This window comes from Carassius carassius, chromosome 16 (assembly GCF_963082965.1).
Source record: "Carassius carassius chromosome 16, fCarCar2.1, whole genome shotgun sequence".
Lineage (NCBI taxonomy): Eukaryota > Metazoa > Chordata > Actinopteri > Cypriniformes > Cyprinidae > Carassius > Carassius carassius.
Genome location: NC_081770.1, coordinates 18,539,742 through 18,558,747, shown reverse-complemented (window position 1 = coordinate 18,558,747; position 19,006 = coordinate 18,539,742). Strand labels below are relative to the sequence as shown.

The 19,006-nt window shown below is 37.6% G+C and overlaps 3 protein-coding genes across 7 annotated transcripts in view; all 3 read left to right on the top strand.

The window, feature by feature from the left end:
• The window catches only part of LOC132159757 (dual specificity protein phosphatase CDC14AB), a 44,841-nt gene extending 43,359 nt beyond the window's left edge, over positions 1 to 1,482 (top strand). For all 5 annotated transcript variants that reach the window (XM_059569358.1, XM_059569359.1, XM_059569354.1 and 2 more), the window contains one exon: positions 662 to 1,482. In XM_059569358.1, the coding sequence (XP_059425341.1) occupies positions 662 to 704 (43 nt within the window). In that variant the 3' untranslated portion in view covers positions 705 to 1,482. The remainder of the gene's footprint in view (positions 1 to 661) is intronic.
• Positions 1,483 to 7,010: 5,528 nt separating this feature from the next.
• LOC132159118 (probable G-protein coupled receptor 88) lies at positions 7,011 to 9,062 on the top strand. Its single transcript, XM_059568692.1, has 2 exons — positions 7,011 to 7,169; positions 7,395 to 9,062. The coding sequence occupies exon 2, from the start codon at positions 7,920 to 7,922 to the stop codon at positions 8,964 to 8,966; it is 1,047 nt and encodes a 348-aa protein (XP_059424675.1). The 5' UTR covers positions 7,011 to 7,169; positions 7,395 to 7,919; the 3' UTR covers positions 8,967 to 9,062.
• A 1,689-nt stretch (positions 9,063 to 10,751) lies between these two features.
• Positions 10,752 to 17,888, top strand: LOC132159756 (vascular cell adhesion protein 1-like). The gene is made up of 10 exons (XM_059569353.1): positions 10,752 to 10,984; positions 11,640 to 11,912; positions 12,243 to 12,548; positions 12,682 to 12,942; positions 13,550 to 13,825; positions 14,077 to 14,352; positions 15,349 to 15,660; positions 15,737 to 16,012; positions 16,208 to 16,468; positions 17,402 to 17,888. The coding sequence occupies exons 1-10, from the start codon at positions 10,942 to 10,944 to the stop codon at positions 17,557 to 17,559; spliced, it is 2,442 nt and encodes an 813-aa protein (XP_059425336.1). The 5' UTR covers positions 10,752 to 10,941; the 3' UTR covers positions 17,560 to 17,888.
• The last annotated feature ends 1,118 nt before the right edge of the window (positions 17,889 to 19,006 follow it).

Here is a 19,006-nt window from a genome sequence, read left to right as displayed (position 1 = left end):
TTGGTGTTGTTTTCTTCTTCGGGGGTGTCAGGGGCGTTGCCTGCTACGTCGTTTGGGTTATTGGGCTACCTTGTTGAACGCATATCATTATATTTCACAATTTTTTTTATTTTCCATATATAATTAATTAGTCCAACGAATACGAATACGCGTATCGTTACACCCCTAGTCACACCAGAACCGTTTTCAGAACCGAAACGTAGAAATTGCTCATGGTTCCGGTTCTTTTCAAAGAACAGAAAAGTTCTCGGTTGCCAACCCTAATCAAGTATGGATCAAACGTTTGTAATTTGACTACACAGAACAAAATTCTTTGTTGCTTCATGTTTGTCTGCTGTACACATTATTTCTCCGTCCCCCCTGCTGTGACGCAATTATAGATAATTAGCATTCATCTATGCATGTTGTACACCTGTGTCTTCTAACCTAAGTGGCTTTTTTCGTCACAAATTCACACACTTTTAATGCAAATTTATTTCCTCTGTAAGCTTTCACTTTTTATTCTCATCTCACCCTCATTTACATCAGCAAGCGCTGTGATAGCAATGTCTCAGGTTTGCTTTTTAGACTATTATTTAACTACCCTCTGCCATGTAATTTTCTGTAATTGCATTCAGCATTGTAATAATTTCATCTTCTGTTTTTTTCCCCTCTTTTGCAGTCCCTTCAATCTGAGTATGTTCAGTACTAAAGCCTTCCACTAACCCTCGTCTCATACTGCTGGCCTGGTTCCGACCCGTGACGCCTTCATTGTTACCAACGATTTGCTGACTTCTTGTCGTTGAAGAGGAAAGAAGGAAATGCTTTGAGACTGAACTGTCAGCCTCATGGTATGATACTTCCTGCTATGACAAGACTGATCTGGAATCTGCTGCATGCTGTTAAACGACACGAACTTGCCTTGGCTGTCCTTTTTAAAAGGTCTTCTCTTTTTTTTTTTTTTTTTTTTTTTTTTTAAGGAGATACTCTCCATGTATGAATATAAACATTGTTAAATATTTTTAGATAATGAATTTTGTACTACTTTTTTCCTATTTTATCTACAACTCTTAATGCTCAACGACAAGGTTTGTTGATATTTGTGTATCTTCGGATTAGGGAATTTGTTGTGACGTAAATAATCATAGTTTTGTCTTCCGAGTGTACTTACTGAGTAACATATCAAGTGCAAGGGCTATATTTGAAAGGTGCAAAATGGTTTGACAGCAACGTGTCATCTTCAAAGGGATTTTCAGCCCACGAAAGCTATATAAAGTGTGTTTTCTTCTTTTGGGGTTTAAGGTTGGTTTGTCTCCACAGAACGGTGGACAGCTAATGAGAACACGACCAATTTGCAAGCAAACCTTTTTTTTTTTTTTTTTTTTATGAAGAAATGAAGAGCTTTGTTTGTTCAGTGTGAGTAACAGGGTGGACTGCTTTTCTTTTTTTCCCAGCAATTGTGACATCTTAATGTGCATTATTATTAAACTAATACAAATCTGAGCTTGCATGCATTTCGAAAACATTAAGGGCTGTTGAAAACACAACCGTTGACACTTCACTTTTCAGGAGTGTTCTTTTCACCAGCACATCTGATATATAACATCTCCCAATGTACGAGTGAGTTACAAGCTCAAACTGCTTAAAATATACAATAATGAAAACGAATATAAACATAATTAATCGCAAACTCTATTACAATAGATGAGCTTTTGTGTAGGTGATGATATGGATAACAAAACCATTTGTTACTGCACATAATATATGTACAAACTAATCTGATAAAGGTTGTTCGTTCCAGTGTTTGTCTCAAATTTTGTTATTTTAGGATGTTTAAAATAAAGCGCAAATAATTTATCATACAGTGTTCTCAAAGGTGACCAGCAGGGTTTACGCTAAAACCTTCCGATGTTTTACTTCACATTAAATTTCAACGCAGTCAGTCAGCCTCATGTCATTGCATACTTGACCGAAATTCTTTTGTTAAACACAAAATATTTTGCGCAATTCACTGAGCTGTTAAAGGACTGGGTTTGTTCAGCTTAACATGTCTTTAATTATAATTCTACAGATTTTTATTTTATTTTTTAACTCTCAAATTCATTTCCCATCAAAACATGTTGCTCCAGATTTGATGTAAATGTCAAGATGTGCAAGAAAAAAAAAATAGGTTTACGATCATGATGTCAAATCTGGTGCAAAATGTCATAAAAACGAAAAAAAAAAATTTTTAAATTAACTAACAAATAAATCTACAGCAGAGGGGGAAGTTTACTGCAAATTGCAATGTACTTTTCGTTTTGTTTGTCACGCAAAGCTATTGTACACGTTTGGTAAACTTCGGTATAGTATTTCTTCTGAAAACAGCAGAAAGTACAAATATGGCAAAAGATTGGACCTCAGCAGGCTTAATTTAATCCAATGGAAAAGAGCAGCATGAACATTGTTCTGAATGTCATCTTTTTTGTTCCACAGAGGAAAGTCAGTCATACAGGTTGAGTAAATTACGACTATTTTCATTTGGGGGTTAAACTAACCTATGAGTTTCTTTTTAAACAATATACTCCAGGTACAAGTTTATGCAATTATAACTCAATTGATTGACTGTTCTGTATCTGTTAGTCCTAAAGCACTCTGTACATTCCAGATGGTGTTATGAATTATTTGTGTGTGTATATATGTTTTGGGAGAATCTTATTTGATTGAAGTATTCTACCTCTTTGACATATACATGATGTAAACTACTCTCTTGTTTAAAAAAGAAATATATATATAAATCTATATTTTTGGAGCAGTGTGTAAAGAAAATCTAACAATGCACAGTGTTTGCTTTTCACAAACATACTGAATGGACAATAAAATACAAAGTAGTGGGTTGTACATTATTCTTTTACAATGTAAACACGATTTCAAATACCACAAAAAAATAAAAGACTAATTTTGCTTTAGCTTGCTGGGTTTCTTTCATAATTTCTCTCAACTGCATATTTCCAATTCCAATTAGTCTTCTGCAGTGCTGTGCAGATTGTTGTTCTGGGACAAAAATACCACTTTTAACAGCTCCAAAAAGAAAATTAAGTGTCAACGATTCTCTCTCTCCCTGACAACCAACAAAGTGTGAACTGCAAAATTGCCACACATTTGTGAACTAAAGCCTCGTTTTGAGTCTCTCTGGCAGCAGGCGTCGGGCCGTGGGCGTTTGGAGACGGCTAATGGCTGCTAGTCGAGCGACTGTTCACAGCCATTAATTCGGTGAGTATTTCAAAATGTCACTTTAATTTCTACACAATTTGATGCTTAACTGCGTTCTGAAGAACTCAATCTTAATAGTTCAGTTACTGTAGGCCTTCTTGAACATTATAGCTGTCGTCGGTGCAATGTTATATTTACTTGAAAACGTGGCTTCGTGTTTTCCCGAGTCCTTTTATTCAATTTATCATAGTAGGCCTATAGTGCCTGTCTTTGAATACACATTTAACTAAATGATCAACTCGATACAGATAGCAGGTTTCAAGGCTGCTGATGCACTCGTTATAATAATAGTGCTAAAGTTTCTTTGAAATACTTCTGGAAAGGCAGCTTGACATGTCAAAACTGTCACAGTTGTGCTTTCTAACCTATAACTCGGTTTGAGGACTTAAGAAACTGATGATTTACTCAGGCTGCTCATTTTTAAGGACAAATAAAAAGCTCGAAAGTGCACGGTTTCTTTCACGCAGAGGTGGGTAGTAACGAGTTACATTTACTTCGTTACATTTACTTGAGTAATTTTTTGGGGTAACGAATACTTTTCGGAGTATATTTAAAGATGGGTACTTTATACTCTTGAGTAAATTTTTGGGGAAAAATCTGTTCTTTTACTTCGTTACTGTGGGCGACGCTCCTCTCGTTACTTTATCTTAATGCAATAAATGTTATAATGCTTCAGTTTATTCCAAACGCGCCGTCTACTTTTCTCTGGGCAATGAGCGATGCCCATTCGCGAATGATTCATTCTTTTGAGTCAATTCTGTTCAAAGGCTTGATCAAACCAATTGGTAAACGAGTGAATTGGTTCATGAATCAGTTTGAATGAGTCGTTCAGTTCCCTGCCGCACGCGCTGAGCGTCTGAAGTGGTTCACTCGGAGTTGTAACGTTTAAGAACAGAAAGAGCGTTGAAAACGTGGCTGGAACTGCACTGAATTGAAATCTGCAAAGGTTATTATTTGCTAGCGATGGAGATCCTTATTAGATGAACACCGCGTGTGCTGTCTACTGTTTAACAGGTAATAACTTGGGCTACATTCGATTACAGTACACGATACCACTGTGACATTAGTTTGTTGTACGTGTGTGGCTTATAACAGAGGGGAGTCAAGTTGAATGCAGCTTCCAAAAGACAAAAAATAGCCGATTAAGATTTTATTAATTTTAATACAATCACCCTGGTGCAAGTACGTTCAGCGAGTCATATTATCAGCTGCTAAATTCAGATCTGTGATTGCTTGCTGGCGCTTAGCCAGAGATAGATGCGTTTATACAGCGCTGCACATTATAACAAATCACACATGATTCTTTTGAGCTTATTAAAGCATTGGCCAATCAGAGGCGTTCAGATGAGTCATCGCTAAAATGCCGGTGCTTCCTTCACTCGCTCACTGACTGAATACCTCTTTCTGGCGAATTCTCTCGCAGGAACAACAAAGTGCAGATGTGTGTACGAATCTTTAATTAAGATATTGATTTCACAGTGTTAACAGTTTCAGTGATTTTAATGGGAGTTTCTGAGAGTGATTGAAATCTAGACTGTCAGTGAAAATTATCTTTAATAATGTAAATGTTATTTGCTCTCTTTCTGAACAATGAAAGATTAGTAGCAATATTTATATCACATTAACTTTCAATGTTAAATTCACATTTAATATAAAGTCAGTCGTATTAAAAATATGTTATGGCATGACACCTATATCTGTTACTTAAGTAAACAGACAGGGTTTTATAATAAATTACATAAATTGGAGTAAAGGCTGATGAAATATATACATTTATACACGCACACATACATTACATACATTTTATCTATATATCTAAATAAAAATAGGCTCAGTATATATGACCCAAAGTAACTAGTAACTAACTACTTGAGTAGATTTTTTATCCGATACTCTTTTACTCTTACTCAAGTAACTATTCAAGACTAGTACTTTTACTTTTACTTGAGTAAATATTTCTAGAAGTACTTTTACTTTTACTTGAGTACAGTTTTTGGGTACTCTACCCACCTCTGCTTTCACGGTTTCACAGTTGCTTTAGTGAATCAAAAACATACACCGAGATTGATTCCTGCGGTGCCCGTAAGGTGACTTGTTCGGTTTACTTGGTTTTGTCGTGGCCACGACATCATAACTCGTGGGAACGTGATATTTCGTGGCCACGAGATATTAATTTTGTGGGAACGTCATATTATGTCGTGGCCACGACTTCTTATGTTGAGGAAACGACATGTTTTTCTCGTGGCCACGAGATTACCTAATTCAAAATAAAATATTAATGAATCCATCTCTGATAATCCCAGGTTGCTATGGTCACGCAGGTTTGTTTACACATTAAAGAAATGGATGTTGTTCCAGCATCTCGAGGCCACGACATAAGGATGTCGTTACCTCGACAAAATGATGTCGTGGCCACGACATATGATGTTCCCACGAGTTATTATGTAGCGGCCACGACAAAACTAAGTAAACCGAACAAGTCACCTTACGGGCACCGTAGATTCCTGTACAAACGAATGAGTTATTTAATTGAATGAAAAACACAACGCTATCAGTTTATGAATTGCATACAGCGTGACCATTGTTTGTCTGATTGCTAAATCGGTGACTTTGTATGCTGTTTTTTTTTTTTTGTCAATTAAAATAGCCAGTGTTGCACAATTTCTGAATGAATCTTTAACGATTATAAACCAGTTCTTTTTGTAGTCGATCAAAAACATGCAACATTGTCAGTGTTTTCTTAAAGGGACAGTTCTCCCAAAAATTCTGTCATTAATTACTCAGCATTATGTCGTTCCAAACTTGTAAGACCTTAGTTCATCTACAAAACACAAATTAAGATATTTTTTTAGAAAATCCGAGAGCTCTCTGAACCTCCTATAGACCAAGATCGAAGTCTAGAAGCATAGCAAGGACATTGGTAAAATAGTCCATGTGACACGGTGCCACTGCTTACGTTGAATACGCACATACGTTGTTTACATGAAGCGGAAGCAATGCATCATTATACTCTCTCTATATAATTGTGGTACACACCAGCCGCGGCGCTACCATTGGCCCACCAATTTTGGCCCAGGCCTATGAGTAGTGAGTGATTTTCATTCTAGCGGTTCGTCCAATAAGCAGTCTGAGGAAAGCTTTGAGTTAAAGATTCTCAGCCAATCAGCGGCTTCTTCCCCAAGTGTGGACTCTGCATCGTCACCATCAAGTGATCCAATGAAATGAATGACGTTGGTGGACGTCAATCATTCAAGACAGACACAGACAGTTTTGTTAATATGAAAAGTAAAACAAAACAAAGCAGCTCATTTTATTTCAAATTCTGAAAGAAATGCTCTGAGGAACAGCGGGAGTAAACTCCTGATGTGCCGTAGAAAAGCGCTGGAACGCAGATGAAGGGAAACCCAATTATTATTTTTTTAATAGGGGGGATTATTTTAATTGGCCCATCCAGTTTTCTGGAGGCCCACCTACGATAAAAATCCTGGCGCCGCTAGTGGTACACGCTACAGGAAAACAAGGAGAAGAATTGTTGAATAAAAGTTTATGTTTTTGTTTTCTTTGTGCGCAAAAAGTATTTTGTAGCTTCGTAAAATTACGGTTGAGCCCCTGATGTCTCATGGATTATTTTACAGATATCCTTGAATGTGGTAGTTAACTTGCTATGGGAGGTTCAGAGAGCTCTCGGAGTTCATCGGAAATATCTTAATTCTTGTTCTGAAGATAAACAAAGGTCTTATGGGTTTTGAACGACACGAGGGTGATTTCTCATCTTTTAACCAAAAAATATGACTCCTATTAGACCGTTCTTGTTAATGAATGAATGAAAAACAGAGAGCATAAAATCAGTCTCTTCTGGTTCTCGAATACACAAATGACTCCTATGAGTCAGTGCTGTTGCCTACAATTAAATCGTACGACGAGTGAATCGTGCTTTAGTGAATTTCTTTTTCGATTCCCACTGAATGAATCATATGACTCCTATGACTTGAATGACTCATATTAGCCAGTTTTTGTTAGTAAATCAGAAACATACAATGTAGTCAGATTCCTGACAAATAAATCTTATCAGGATGTACGTAGTCCAATTCACCAATGAAGGACCCTATTATTTTTAATGAACTAAAACCATACATCGTCTCTACGCTCTGGTTCTTCAAAAGCTATTATAAATCTCCATTCCTCATTCACTTCCATTGTATGACACAGAGCAGAGTGAACATTCTGCAAAACATCTCCTTTTCGAGATCCACAAAAGAATGGAAGAATGAAACCACATGTAGATGAGTAAATGGTGCCAGAATTTCCTCAATCATAGCAAACTAATGTTAAGTTCTTGGCTCAATTGACTCAGAATACATGCAACTCCCTTCCTCGTGTTCCTGAAGGTTCTCAATGGGGAGCCCATTATAAGACGCTCTATTGATTATCACAGGCTCGATCCATTATGAATGATTACTTGCCTTCATGGTGATTGTGCACCCTGGGAATAATGAACAAACGTGAGAATGCAGTGTGGGCTTCTGTTGATCTCACGCCTCTCGTACTCACACACACATGCGCACACACACACACACACACCCACATATAAACCTTGATTCTCCACCGCTGCATCACCAAAGGGAGCTGCGCTCTCTCACGCACACGCTCCTCTCACAATGTGAGATGACATCCGCAGATCTCCCATCATGCCAAACGACACAGACGTGCCACTGTCGGCGTGTGCTCTGGGACGCGGCTCGCGCATCTCTCTCACCACGGTCTACTGCTTCATGTGCGTTCTGGGAACCCTCCTCAACCTCCTGGTTATCTATTTGGTGGTGACGTTCAAGAAGCTTCGCACAGCCAGTAATGCGTTTATCGTGAACGGCTGCGTGGCGGATCTGCTGGTTTGTGCTTTCTGGATGCCCCACGAAGCAGTGGCCACCTCCACTGGGACTTTTCTGGTGATTGGCTACCAGGCGTTCAAAGAAGCGCTGCTGTTTCTGGGAATCACCGTGTCGCTGCTCTCCCACTCGCTTATTGCAGTCAACAGGTATGTTTTGATCACCAAAACCCCTGCGGTGTATCAAAGCCTGTATCAGAAGAGAAACACTGAATGGATGATCGCAGGATCGTGGTTGATCTCCTTGGGCTCCTTGTTCCCGTGGATCACGTCCTTTCGGTATCCGCCCGAGAGGTGTCGGGACGCTGAAGATGCTTCGTTCGCGAAGGGAACATCGGTGTCTGTTTTGTCCAGTCGGTTTGCTGCCGGAACACTTGCGTTTACTATCATCGGACAGACTTTGGTCGTGGTGTACTGCTACTTTAAAATCTTCCGCCGAGTGCAGAGAAGTGTGAAAAGAGTCAGTATTTTGAATTTCCAAATCGTCAACAACCTTCCTTATTCGTTCCCTAGAAAGGACAAGCGGCTCGGCTTTTACGTTCTCGCAGTGTGCTTTATTTTTATTCTTACGACCGAGCCGATTTTTTGGGTTCTCGTCGTGGGAATCTTTGCCCCGGTGTCCGTGGTGCTTTGGACGTCAACGTGGATTGTGTTCTGCACTATATTCGTGTCCAATCCCTTTCTGTACACTTGGAAGAACGAGGAGTTTCGGAAGTCCTTCAGGTCGGTGATGAGAGGAGACTTCCTGCGGGGGTCCACGGTTGGAGTCGAGCCCATCACCATCAGTGCTATTTCTCACATCTTCCCCAGACAAAACAGCCGCAGGGCATTTCTGGGTGAGATGAACTGAGCTAGACCTGCAGAAGCTTACGACTAGTACTGTGGCCAAAATTTCACTCGTGCTTCAACAATCTGCTGGTGATTTCTCAGTCACGATGAGCTGTGTGTGTTTTGTAAAGATTTTGTAAATATATATATATATATAGTGTGAAAGTGTGAAATGTTTTTTTGCACATCTGTGAAGGCTTCACTGCCACTTTTTAAATGAGAAATGTTTATGAATGTCCAAATAAATCTGAAAAATCTCAACTTGTGTTGTTTCTCATCTTTATTTATTTCAAATAATTTGTATATAAAATTAATGATTTAATATTACTTTTACATAAAAAAAATATTTAACAGTTATTTTAAACTGTTTAAAATATTATTTTAATTTGAATGAATACTGATACTGTATTAATATTATAAAATGCTGTTTTAACGTCTAAAATGTCAAATATAGTAATTATTATTTTTGTTAACAGTCATAGTGTATTAATAATATATATAAATGCTTATTTTATTTAATAGTGCATTTTATGTTTAATGACAGTTGTATTCATATTTTGAATTAATATTCATAAAGAAAATAATATTTAAAATGCTTAATTTTTTAAAAAGTGCATTTTTATTAGTTTGTTTAAATGGTCAATTATATTCAGAGATTGTATTACAATTTATATTCATAGTGTAATAATAATATTGCTTAGTTTATTCAACTATTTTTTTAAAATGTAATGGCAATTACTATATACCATTTTAATGAATATACGTAAAGCATATACAATTATTATGTAAAATACTTAATCTTTAATAGTGCATTTTATTTTAATAGCCTGCTTAAAATGTCAATTATATAAACGTTTCATTTTCAATGAATGTACATAAAGGGCATTAATAGTTATATAAAATGCTTCATATTTTATTTAATAGTGCTTTCTATTAAACAGCACGTTAAAAAAGTAGTTATATTAATATTTTATTTGGAATCAATATTCATAGTGTATTAGTAATTTGTATCAAAAGCTAAATATTTAAGAGTACTTTATCATTAAGATAATGTAATTTTAATATATCTATTTTTTTAAGTATTAATATTCTATAATTTAAGAATTTAATTTTTTTTTTTTAGATTTTCAGCACCAATTAAATAGCCAAAGTCTCGTTTCTTTTCTTTTTAATTACAGTGTAACATTTTAATTGGTGCAGTTACATCTGCGATGTAGTAAAGTTGAGTGGAGAGAGAGTGGGATTTCTGAACCCTGTTGACACTGTGATAAACCGTTACATCCGCTCTTAAACACTCGCTTACATAATCCTCAGACTCTCTTGTTAAAAACCTGAGCAAGCATCTGTGTGAGCGTCCTGAATCACGACTCTGATTTATTGACTCCAAGTAAAATGGTCCAAGTGAAAAGCAGCATTATGTAACTAAAAACACAGTACTCTTATAAATATGTTTGCCATTTTAATTACATACGCAAATCATTTAATTACACATTTGCATAAATTTATCAAATATGGTAATCATATATATATGTATATGTAAATGTATCCATTTAAGTACAGTAGTTAAACCCTTTAAAATAAATCAGGTACATAAATCACCACAGCCTCCCTCTACCTCCATGATTTTAGCTGCTTCTTTTAGATTCAGCATTTCTTGGAAAGAAAATTATTTGCCAAAGCTTATAAAAACATTGGCAGTTATTTTAATATGCGATTAGTCACTGGTATTTCATAATGGAATAGTGTACACAAGTAGTTTCTGTTAATTGGGAAGAACCCCTTCAGGACAGCAGAGGGAGCCTGAGGAGGGATGCAGAACACAAAGCATTTTGGGCTGGGGAATTCCTCCATGGTTTATTTGGAGAGTGAGGAGGTGCATTACGACCCCTCCCCCCTTCTCCTATAAATCAGATCCAGAGCTGAATGAAAGAAAGCACATTAAGTCAGTTTTGCTCTCGCTCTTGGAGCTCTTCGAATGTTCTTCAGAAGTGGACAGCATGGGTTCAGCTTTACTGTTGACTTTGCTTCTGCCAGTTGCAGGTAAGTTTATTAACTGAATCAGGATTCTCTTGTAAATGTTAGTATTTTAACTACATATGCTAAGTAACCTGAATATTTTACCATATTTTAAGAGTCCTACCATCCGCTCTTTCTTATAGGCATTGCAGCTTTAATCGTGGTTATTATAATTTATTAAAACTAACCTAAAATAACACCAATAACACTTTTTTTTTGTAACTTAAATGTTATCTGAAATATATTTTTAAAATATATTTTTGCTAGTTTCCAAAGCGACATTTTCATTTAAATTTTGCTCGACTTGAACTTGAAAGAAAAAGTATTTACAGACATATTTAAATAAAACAAAAACTACTTAAAATGACATAAGCAAACACCAAAATTACTACAAATTCAATAAAAAAATAAAATTAAAATTAAAAAACATGCAGTTTTGGGCATTATAAAACATCTTTGCTTTCTATAAGACTACCATAACCACATATGCAATTATTTCATAAATTTGTATTTACATAATTGTGCATTATAATGTTTCCTCTTTAGTCGCTTTGTCGCATTTTAGCTATTGATGCACAGAAATTCTAATAATGTATATTTAAAAACTCTCTCTCTCAAAAAAAAAAAAGACTTACTGTTGAGTTAGTGATGAACTAATGTGCAGTGTTCTCTTGAATAGTTGTTTCCCACGTCCTGGACCTGCCGCCCCAAGTTCTGTTCAAAGTGGGCGACAGGAGACAGCTGTCTTGCAAAATGTCTTCTTGCCCGGAGAAGGTGAAGTTTGCTTGGACCACATTAGAAGACAGACCGATTTTTGCCACTATTGACACATGGGACAGAGAATCTGTGCTGGTCTTTGACAGCGTGATGAAGAATCACGAAAACACCTTACTATGCAAAGCCATCTGTGGAAAGGAGACAAAACAGACAAAAACACAGATTAAAACTTATTGTGAGTTCATTGAATATATTCAGTTTCACTATAGATTCAGCAGGCTTCATAATGCACTGTTAGCAGAGACCAGTCACACCTTTTAATCCACTAAATATTATATGTTTAGCACTGGATTACTCTAAATTATAGACTATTCAATGGATTTAAAGCAAGTATGACTCAAATCAATTTATGAGAGGGCTAATTTGTGTAATTAGACGTCCAAAACCATATATTTATTGATATTTGTGACGTCTGACCCCAGTCTCTCTTATTTATTTATTAATGCTAAATATGAATCACGCAAGCATAAAATATCTAAACTTAAAATGTTGGAATCCATTTCAGCTTTTCCCAAAAACCCAGTTATATCCGGATATGATCGCTTGAAACTGGGCGAGGAAAACATTTTGCGCTGTGAAGGATCTTCTATACACCCTTCGGAGATGCTCGAAGTGCAGTGGCTGTACGGAGACACTGTTCTTCAGTCTTATGAGGGAGAATCCGAAAGAGATGCATATTCACTTCCTCTTAAATTCACACCTTCCGAAGAGGATGATGGGAAGGCAATAACATGCAGAGCGTCACTGCGAGTGGATAATATACCAGCGGATGAGATGACCAAGGAAACGTCTGCACCCATGACAGTTCTCTGTAAGCTACACTACCATACTTTATATTAACATTAACTATTTTTTAATTAAACCCAAAACGGATGTGGGAATTATACTTCCTCTCTGAAGAATATGACCCCGTTGATCATTAGTTTTTCCCATTGCTTTCACAGCTGCACCGTATAACGTTAAAGTCTCTGGAGTGACCGGCGTCCTGCAGGGATCCAATTTGACTTTGACCTGTGAGGCCGAGGGCAAGCCAAAGCCTGCGTTTACATGGACGGCTCTTAAACCAGATGGCTCGTCTGTGGAAATGGGAAAGCATCACGATCTCTTCATCCAAGGCGTGTCCTTATCGGATACTGGTACTTATCAGTGTGATGTTAGCAATGACTTGGGAAATCAAAAGACCAGCGTTTCAGTAGTCGTTCAAGGTTAGTGGTTCATTAAAAGACATAGTTCAGCCAAAGATGAAAATTCTGTCATTAATTATTCACCCTCATATCGCGCCAAACCTGTAAGACCTTCGTTCATCTTCAGAACACAAATTAAGATATTTTTGATGAAATCGGAGAGCTTTCTGACCCTGCATAGACGGTGCTACCATGTTCAAGGAAAGGTAGTAAGGACATCGTTAAAGTAGACCTAGTCCACTGACAGAGAAGAAATTTTAAAATCGTTATATTTGTTTTCTTTGCACACAAAACGTATATTCTCGTAGCTAAATAAAATTATGGTTGAAGTTGTCACATGGACTATTTTAACGATGTCTTTACTACCTTTCTGGACCTTGAATGTGGTAGTTACATAAGTTGCGTTCTATGGAGAGTCATCCGAGTTCATAAAAAAAAAATCCTATTTTGTGTTTAGAAGATGAACGAAGATCTTACGTGTTCTGAACGACATGAGAAATTCTTTAAAGGTCTAATTTTGGTGAAAGCCAATAATCTAAATGAATGCATTTGATCTTAAAAAAATATATATATAATTTTGAGACATTGCTTTGCTCCCAATTAATCAATTTATTTTATTTCTTGGCAGCACCTCCTATGGACACCTACATTGTAGTAAGTCCACAATCTACTCTGAAGGAAGGGGACTCTGTGAACATTTCCTGCAAATCCATCGGTGTTCCAGTGCCGTACGTGGTGCTCAGTAGGATGGTGAATGGTGTAAAAACAGAGATAATGTCTAGTGAAGGACCTGAAATATCAGTTACCATTGATTCCGTCAAGCTGGCCGACTCTGGCATGTTTCTGTGTGAGGCTTTCAACGATTATGGCAATCAGAATGAAAAACTCACTCTAACTGTTGAAGGTAAGACTTTGAATGTCTGTCATTAGTGGATATTGTTGGTACAAAGATTGATCGGCTGAGCGCAGTTACAGTGTGGGTTGTGTATAATAGAAAGGCAGAATCAGTTGTGGTCTTTTATCTCCTGAAGATATCTTGAGAGTAACATTTACACAGATTCCTCATCCTTATCTTAAATATGAGCTTGAAGTTCAATGGTCTGCAACTTCAGATTGAAGCACCAACTATAAATTTGTCTTTTTTTTTTTTGACAGCTCATTTGCTAGAAGTGGCACTACAACCAGACGTCGAGGTTGTGTTGAAGAAAGGCTCTAGTCTGATCCTCTCCTGTCAGGCTTCAGGTTGTCCTCAACCCAAGTTCTCCTGGAAGAATCTTTCAAACATGCCGATCCTCAGGCGACCTAAGACAGATGGCTTCCGGTCCCAGCTGGTTTTCGATCTAGTAGAGTTGGAAGACGAGGGAACTTACCTTTGTGAGGTCACGTGTGGCTCGATCAAGAAGTCCAAACAGACAGAAGTGAAAGTGTTTTGTAAGTATCTCGAAGGTTTACCATCTGGTCTTGAGTTTACCTAAAAAAAAAAAATAATTTGCATTGGGAAAAGGTCCTCAAGCATCATACTGGTCCTCAACTCTGTACCTCAAGATTCATTTTCCTGCAGAGTTTAGCTCCAACCCTAATCAAACACACTTGAACAAGTTAAACAAGGTCTTCATGATTAGTACAAAGTTGCAGGTAGATGTGTTTAATCCAGGTTGTACCTAAACTCTGCAAGAAACTGGATCTTAAGAGTAGATGACCCCTGTCCTAATTGGTTAACTGGTTGATGAATGGTGGATATAAAATCAAGTTTTCGCCATTTGAAGTTGAAAAGTGTATTTTCTACATCACTAGTATCACCAGTTGGAATCGCAAAACTGATTCACAAAAAAATCTACCATTAGTCGACAAAACAAATGATACTGAGCTGTGTTTGGCTAGTTGGGATGCTCAAACAAAAAAAGTTTACAAAGAGACTAAAAGATTTAGACTAAAAGTTCCCTTCCCTTTAACTTCTCGAGAGTTTGAGTTGCAATTAACACGCTGTTTAAACGTGAATCATCTGTCAACAGTAATTCAGTCTCTTGAAATCTCTTAGTGGAAAGTTTTAAAAATAGCTCACTTTGACATTGATTTGATGCAGGAAATAAAGCATTTATTATATTTTCCAGAATGAGAATGAACAGGGACTTGAGAGGTTATCAAAATGGATGATGTTGTCAAGATTTCATACTCCTCTGATAGAAACATTATTGCTTTTAAGGTCATAGGTACTTCCTTAAAATGTTCTGCTGCTCTTGGCGGAAACATCTCTTAGAATGTGCAAGGGAGTGTTGCTTTATTTACATTACATGTTATACTACATACCGACTCTGTCAGAATGATGATCATCGTCATTCAAGGTTTTTCTTAATCTTGCTGTATTTATTAGTCGGTGTGTATTTATACTTGAAAATGCTTAGTTGTTCCATTTTCTTCTCTTATCAGCATTTCCAACGAGTCCTGTCGTGAAAAATTCTGGACCTTCTCTGGTGGGAGAGATGATGAAACTGACCTGCACTGCTCAGGAAGTTTTCCCGGCCAATTTTTTCCAAATCGTGTGGATGGATGGAGAGCGAGAAATGCATTCGGAAACTGGGTCATTTTCAAGTGGTACAATAAATCTGACTTCAGAGTATTCTTACCATGTAAACACCACAGACCAGGACAAACGCATCACCTGCAAAGTTTCACTGAAAATGCGCGGTGTGCCAGCTGATCAAGCAGTAAAGACAGCATCTACTACACTGTCCGTTCACTGTAAGTCAAGGTATTTCTTCGCTTCTTTTAAATATCAATTTGCCTTGGGTTTTTAAACATTGTGTTCCTTTCACAGATCCCCCAAGAGCAACCAGTATTACTGTGAGCCCACTGACAGAGTTGAAGGAAGGAGAGTCTGTGAGCATTTCTTGCCTTTCTGACAGATTTCCAGTGGGGCGCACAGTGCTGAGCAGGGTGATGAATGGTGGACAAACAAAGATAATGACTAATGATAGGCTTGAAACATTGTATACCATTCCTTCGGTCGAGCTGGAGGACTCTGGCGTCTATGTTTGTGAAACCTCTAATATGTACGGAAGCCACAATGATAGTGTGGAGATAACCGTGAAAGGTAAGTAACTAATTACATTCGGTCAAAATCAATCAGTGGCCACACTATCAACATGCTGTACTGTTTGAAATATCAACAGTTATTTGTAATAAATTAACATTTTTAGAGTTCCTTGCTCTCCATTTTGCCTTGTTCTCCTTTACATCTTAAGTTGATCCTGTCTAATTGACAATTATTATGCCTCTCTCATCCCAGCACCACCCAGGAATACAACAGTGGAGATCTTTCCATCTGCAGATGTTCAGGAGGGGCAGAATATCACCATCTGTTGTCGCTCCGTGAGCTTCCCTCCTCCTACGGTGGTCCTCAGCAAGCTGGATAGCGAGAAAAATGTCTACTCTCTTGATGGTGTATTCCTGCTGATCAACCTCACTCCTAACGACACAGGCCTTTATCAGATCAACGTCACCAATTACCTGGGCTATGAGACTGAGATTTTCAATATTAGTGTGATGGGTGAGTAAAACTGGACATACGTCATATCAAGTGAATGTATTTCTGAGTACACTGACTACATTTAGTTCGTGAATCAACACCATGTCCCAACCAGACATGACATGACCAGTCAAGTTTTGCACAAGGTTTAACTTGTTCAAATCGACAAAATCCCAACCATCCGGAGCATATTTGACGCTTAATGTACATTTATGTGAAGTAGGATTTTAGACCAATGAAATTTCACTGTGGCCAGTGGTCCCCAGTTACGACCAGAATTACATAGTGTGACATTTGATAGGGAACAAACTTGTTATGTGATATCCGGCATCAATTGCGTCGCTTCACTGATCCCTGACACATGTTGAGTCGCTTCAGTGCCATTCACAACTCCTCTCCCATGGCCTGATGGGATAGTAAAGTGTCCATCAGATGTGCACTTCGTAATCTCAGTGGAAGTCTCAGTTTTCGCCTTGTTTTATAAATGGCAATTTTAGAGATATTTCTCTTTTCATATTTAGTTTTTAGTCTGGTTAAACGCCAAAAATAGGCTTACTTTTTTACAATGCCATGTGTTGACTAAAAGTCATAGATCATTTTGCACAATATTTTGTGAGGTTTTTGCTTTTTGCTTCGACATTTCATCAGCTGAGCAATCGTATTGTTATACAATGGTACAAACCATAGAACACACTGTACTTCTATCCCTCACAGTCTCATTTTCTTTCCCGTCAAAAATTGTATATGGGGCTACCCTGGGGTACCACGTAGACTGACAAAATATTTACAAACTTTTTAAATTTATGCATTTAGCAGACGCTTTTATCCCCGGGGAATCGAACCCCCAACCTTGCGCTAGAAAAAGCAAAGCTCTACCAATTGAGCAACAGAAATACTAAAAAAAGTTTTAAAGCATATTTCCAATTTGCCAATCTCTCTAACTTTTCATTACAGGGAAACGAGTCAACGATCCATTAGGCTGGAATGATTTTCTAATACCTGCGATTTGCCTGGGAGTTGCTGCTGCACTGCTTGGTCTTGTGGTGTACGTGTGGAGAGCCAGAAAGAAGGGATCATACGACCTTACAAAGTGCAATCTGAGCACTGTGTAGGCTGTGTTTACATTCCATGGACTGTTTTGGAAGCTGCTACACTCGGCTGAACTGTCTAGTCAGGGCCCAGGGCCTCCTTAAAGTGAGAACTGCAGGTGACTGAATTCATCACCTTGAACATCAGGTTGACAATAACCCAGCTGGATGGGAAACTGCATTCTCCACAGCCAGAGACAATCAATGTGACCGTGATTTGCCCCCCATACCCAGAGGAAGGAAATCGAACCGGAGCGGTTTCTTTGTGGTGTTGGGAAGTGTCAGCTGTTTTTGAGACCACGTTGTCTGCACTTAAAGAAGTGGGAAAGTCTAAGCTTGAAAAAAAAAAACAACCTGTGAATCACTGATATAAATATTTTAGCATTACGAGAACATAACCACCAAGTATTGATTGAACGGTTTGGTAAATTTTAGAAGCCTATAACAGTCTGATGTACCGAAGTAGACATTGTGTCCTAAAAAAATCAGTATTTAATTATGCATGTAGTTTTTTTCAAATACTTTCATTTTCATATTTATTGAACTAGCAGCTTTCAGTCATTTGATCTGGGAAAGTGTTTTTATGGGAAAATCCAGGGACATTTGCAGGAATCCACATCGTCTATTAAAGCTTCACTTTCTTTTTTGGATATTTCACTTTTGCATTTCGGCTTTCCTGCAATGTTATACTTTCCATTCAGCACAATAAATATGATTTGGAAAGGTGTATTCGCACATCATGTGTCAGACAGCCATTTCCGAAATTTCAACAAGACGGGAACAAGTTGATCAAAACAAGATCTAACATGCCTTCCAAAAATAAACCACTCTACATTTGTGCCTCCGTCCTTTCAAGACCGTTCAGACCTTCTGAAAAAACACCGATTCCTATTTATCTTGGCCTGCAAATTAAAACCAAATGATTCAAAATCCAGTTCCTCACTCCTTTTTTAGTGTCTTCTATTGATTTGTTTTGGGGGGTTTGTCAGGGTTGCGATAAAAGGCTGTTGCCATAGTGACCATCCAGATTCAGTGGGAAGGGGGGTGGGTCGTGTTTTCACGTTCCACAGGGAAAAGAAGGAGAAGCAAAGGTGCGAATGGAACGGTGTTCTCTTAGAATGATGGAGGGCCACTTTTTTTTAGCTGTATAGCTGTACCTATAGAGATGGTCCAGTCCAAACTATGAACTCTGTGAAAAAAAGTGAAGACAATGCCATTTCAAAATTGAAGACAATGCCATTTCTTTTTTTAACCTCTTCATATTAAATTTAGTACAACCTTTTGGAAGAACCAGCAGTAAGTCATGTTCTTGCTTAAGAAAAATGGCAGTATTTTATCATACTTATGCTAATATTTGTCTTTGTTTTGACACTATACTTCACAAATGTTTCCAAAAAGGGCTAGTGTTTGACTAAGTATGAGTAATAATAGTGATGAACGACGTGATTTATACGTGTGTTTCCAGTAAAAC

What these genes read in the sequence shown, in the direction of transcription:
- LOC132159118 (XM_059568692.1), top strand. Translation starts at nt 7,920, where the DNA reads ATGCCAAACGACACAGACGTGCCACTGTCGGCGTGTGCTCTGGGACGC.
- LOC132159756 (XM_059569353.1), top strand. Translation starts at nt 10,942, where the DNA reads ATGGGTTCAGCTTTACTGTTGACTTTGCTTCTGCCAGTTGCAG. An exon ending in GACAGAAGTGAAAGTGTTTT is followed by an intron (nt 14,353 to 15,348) that starts GTAAGTATCTCG and finishes TTCTCTTATCAG; the next exon opens with CATTTCCAACGAGTCCTGTC. An exon ending in TTTCAATATTAGTGTGATGG is followed by an intron (nt 16,469 to 17,401) that starts GTGAGTAAAACT and finishes TTTTCATTACAG; the next exon opens with GGAAACGAGTCAACGATCCA.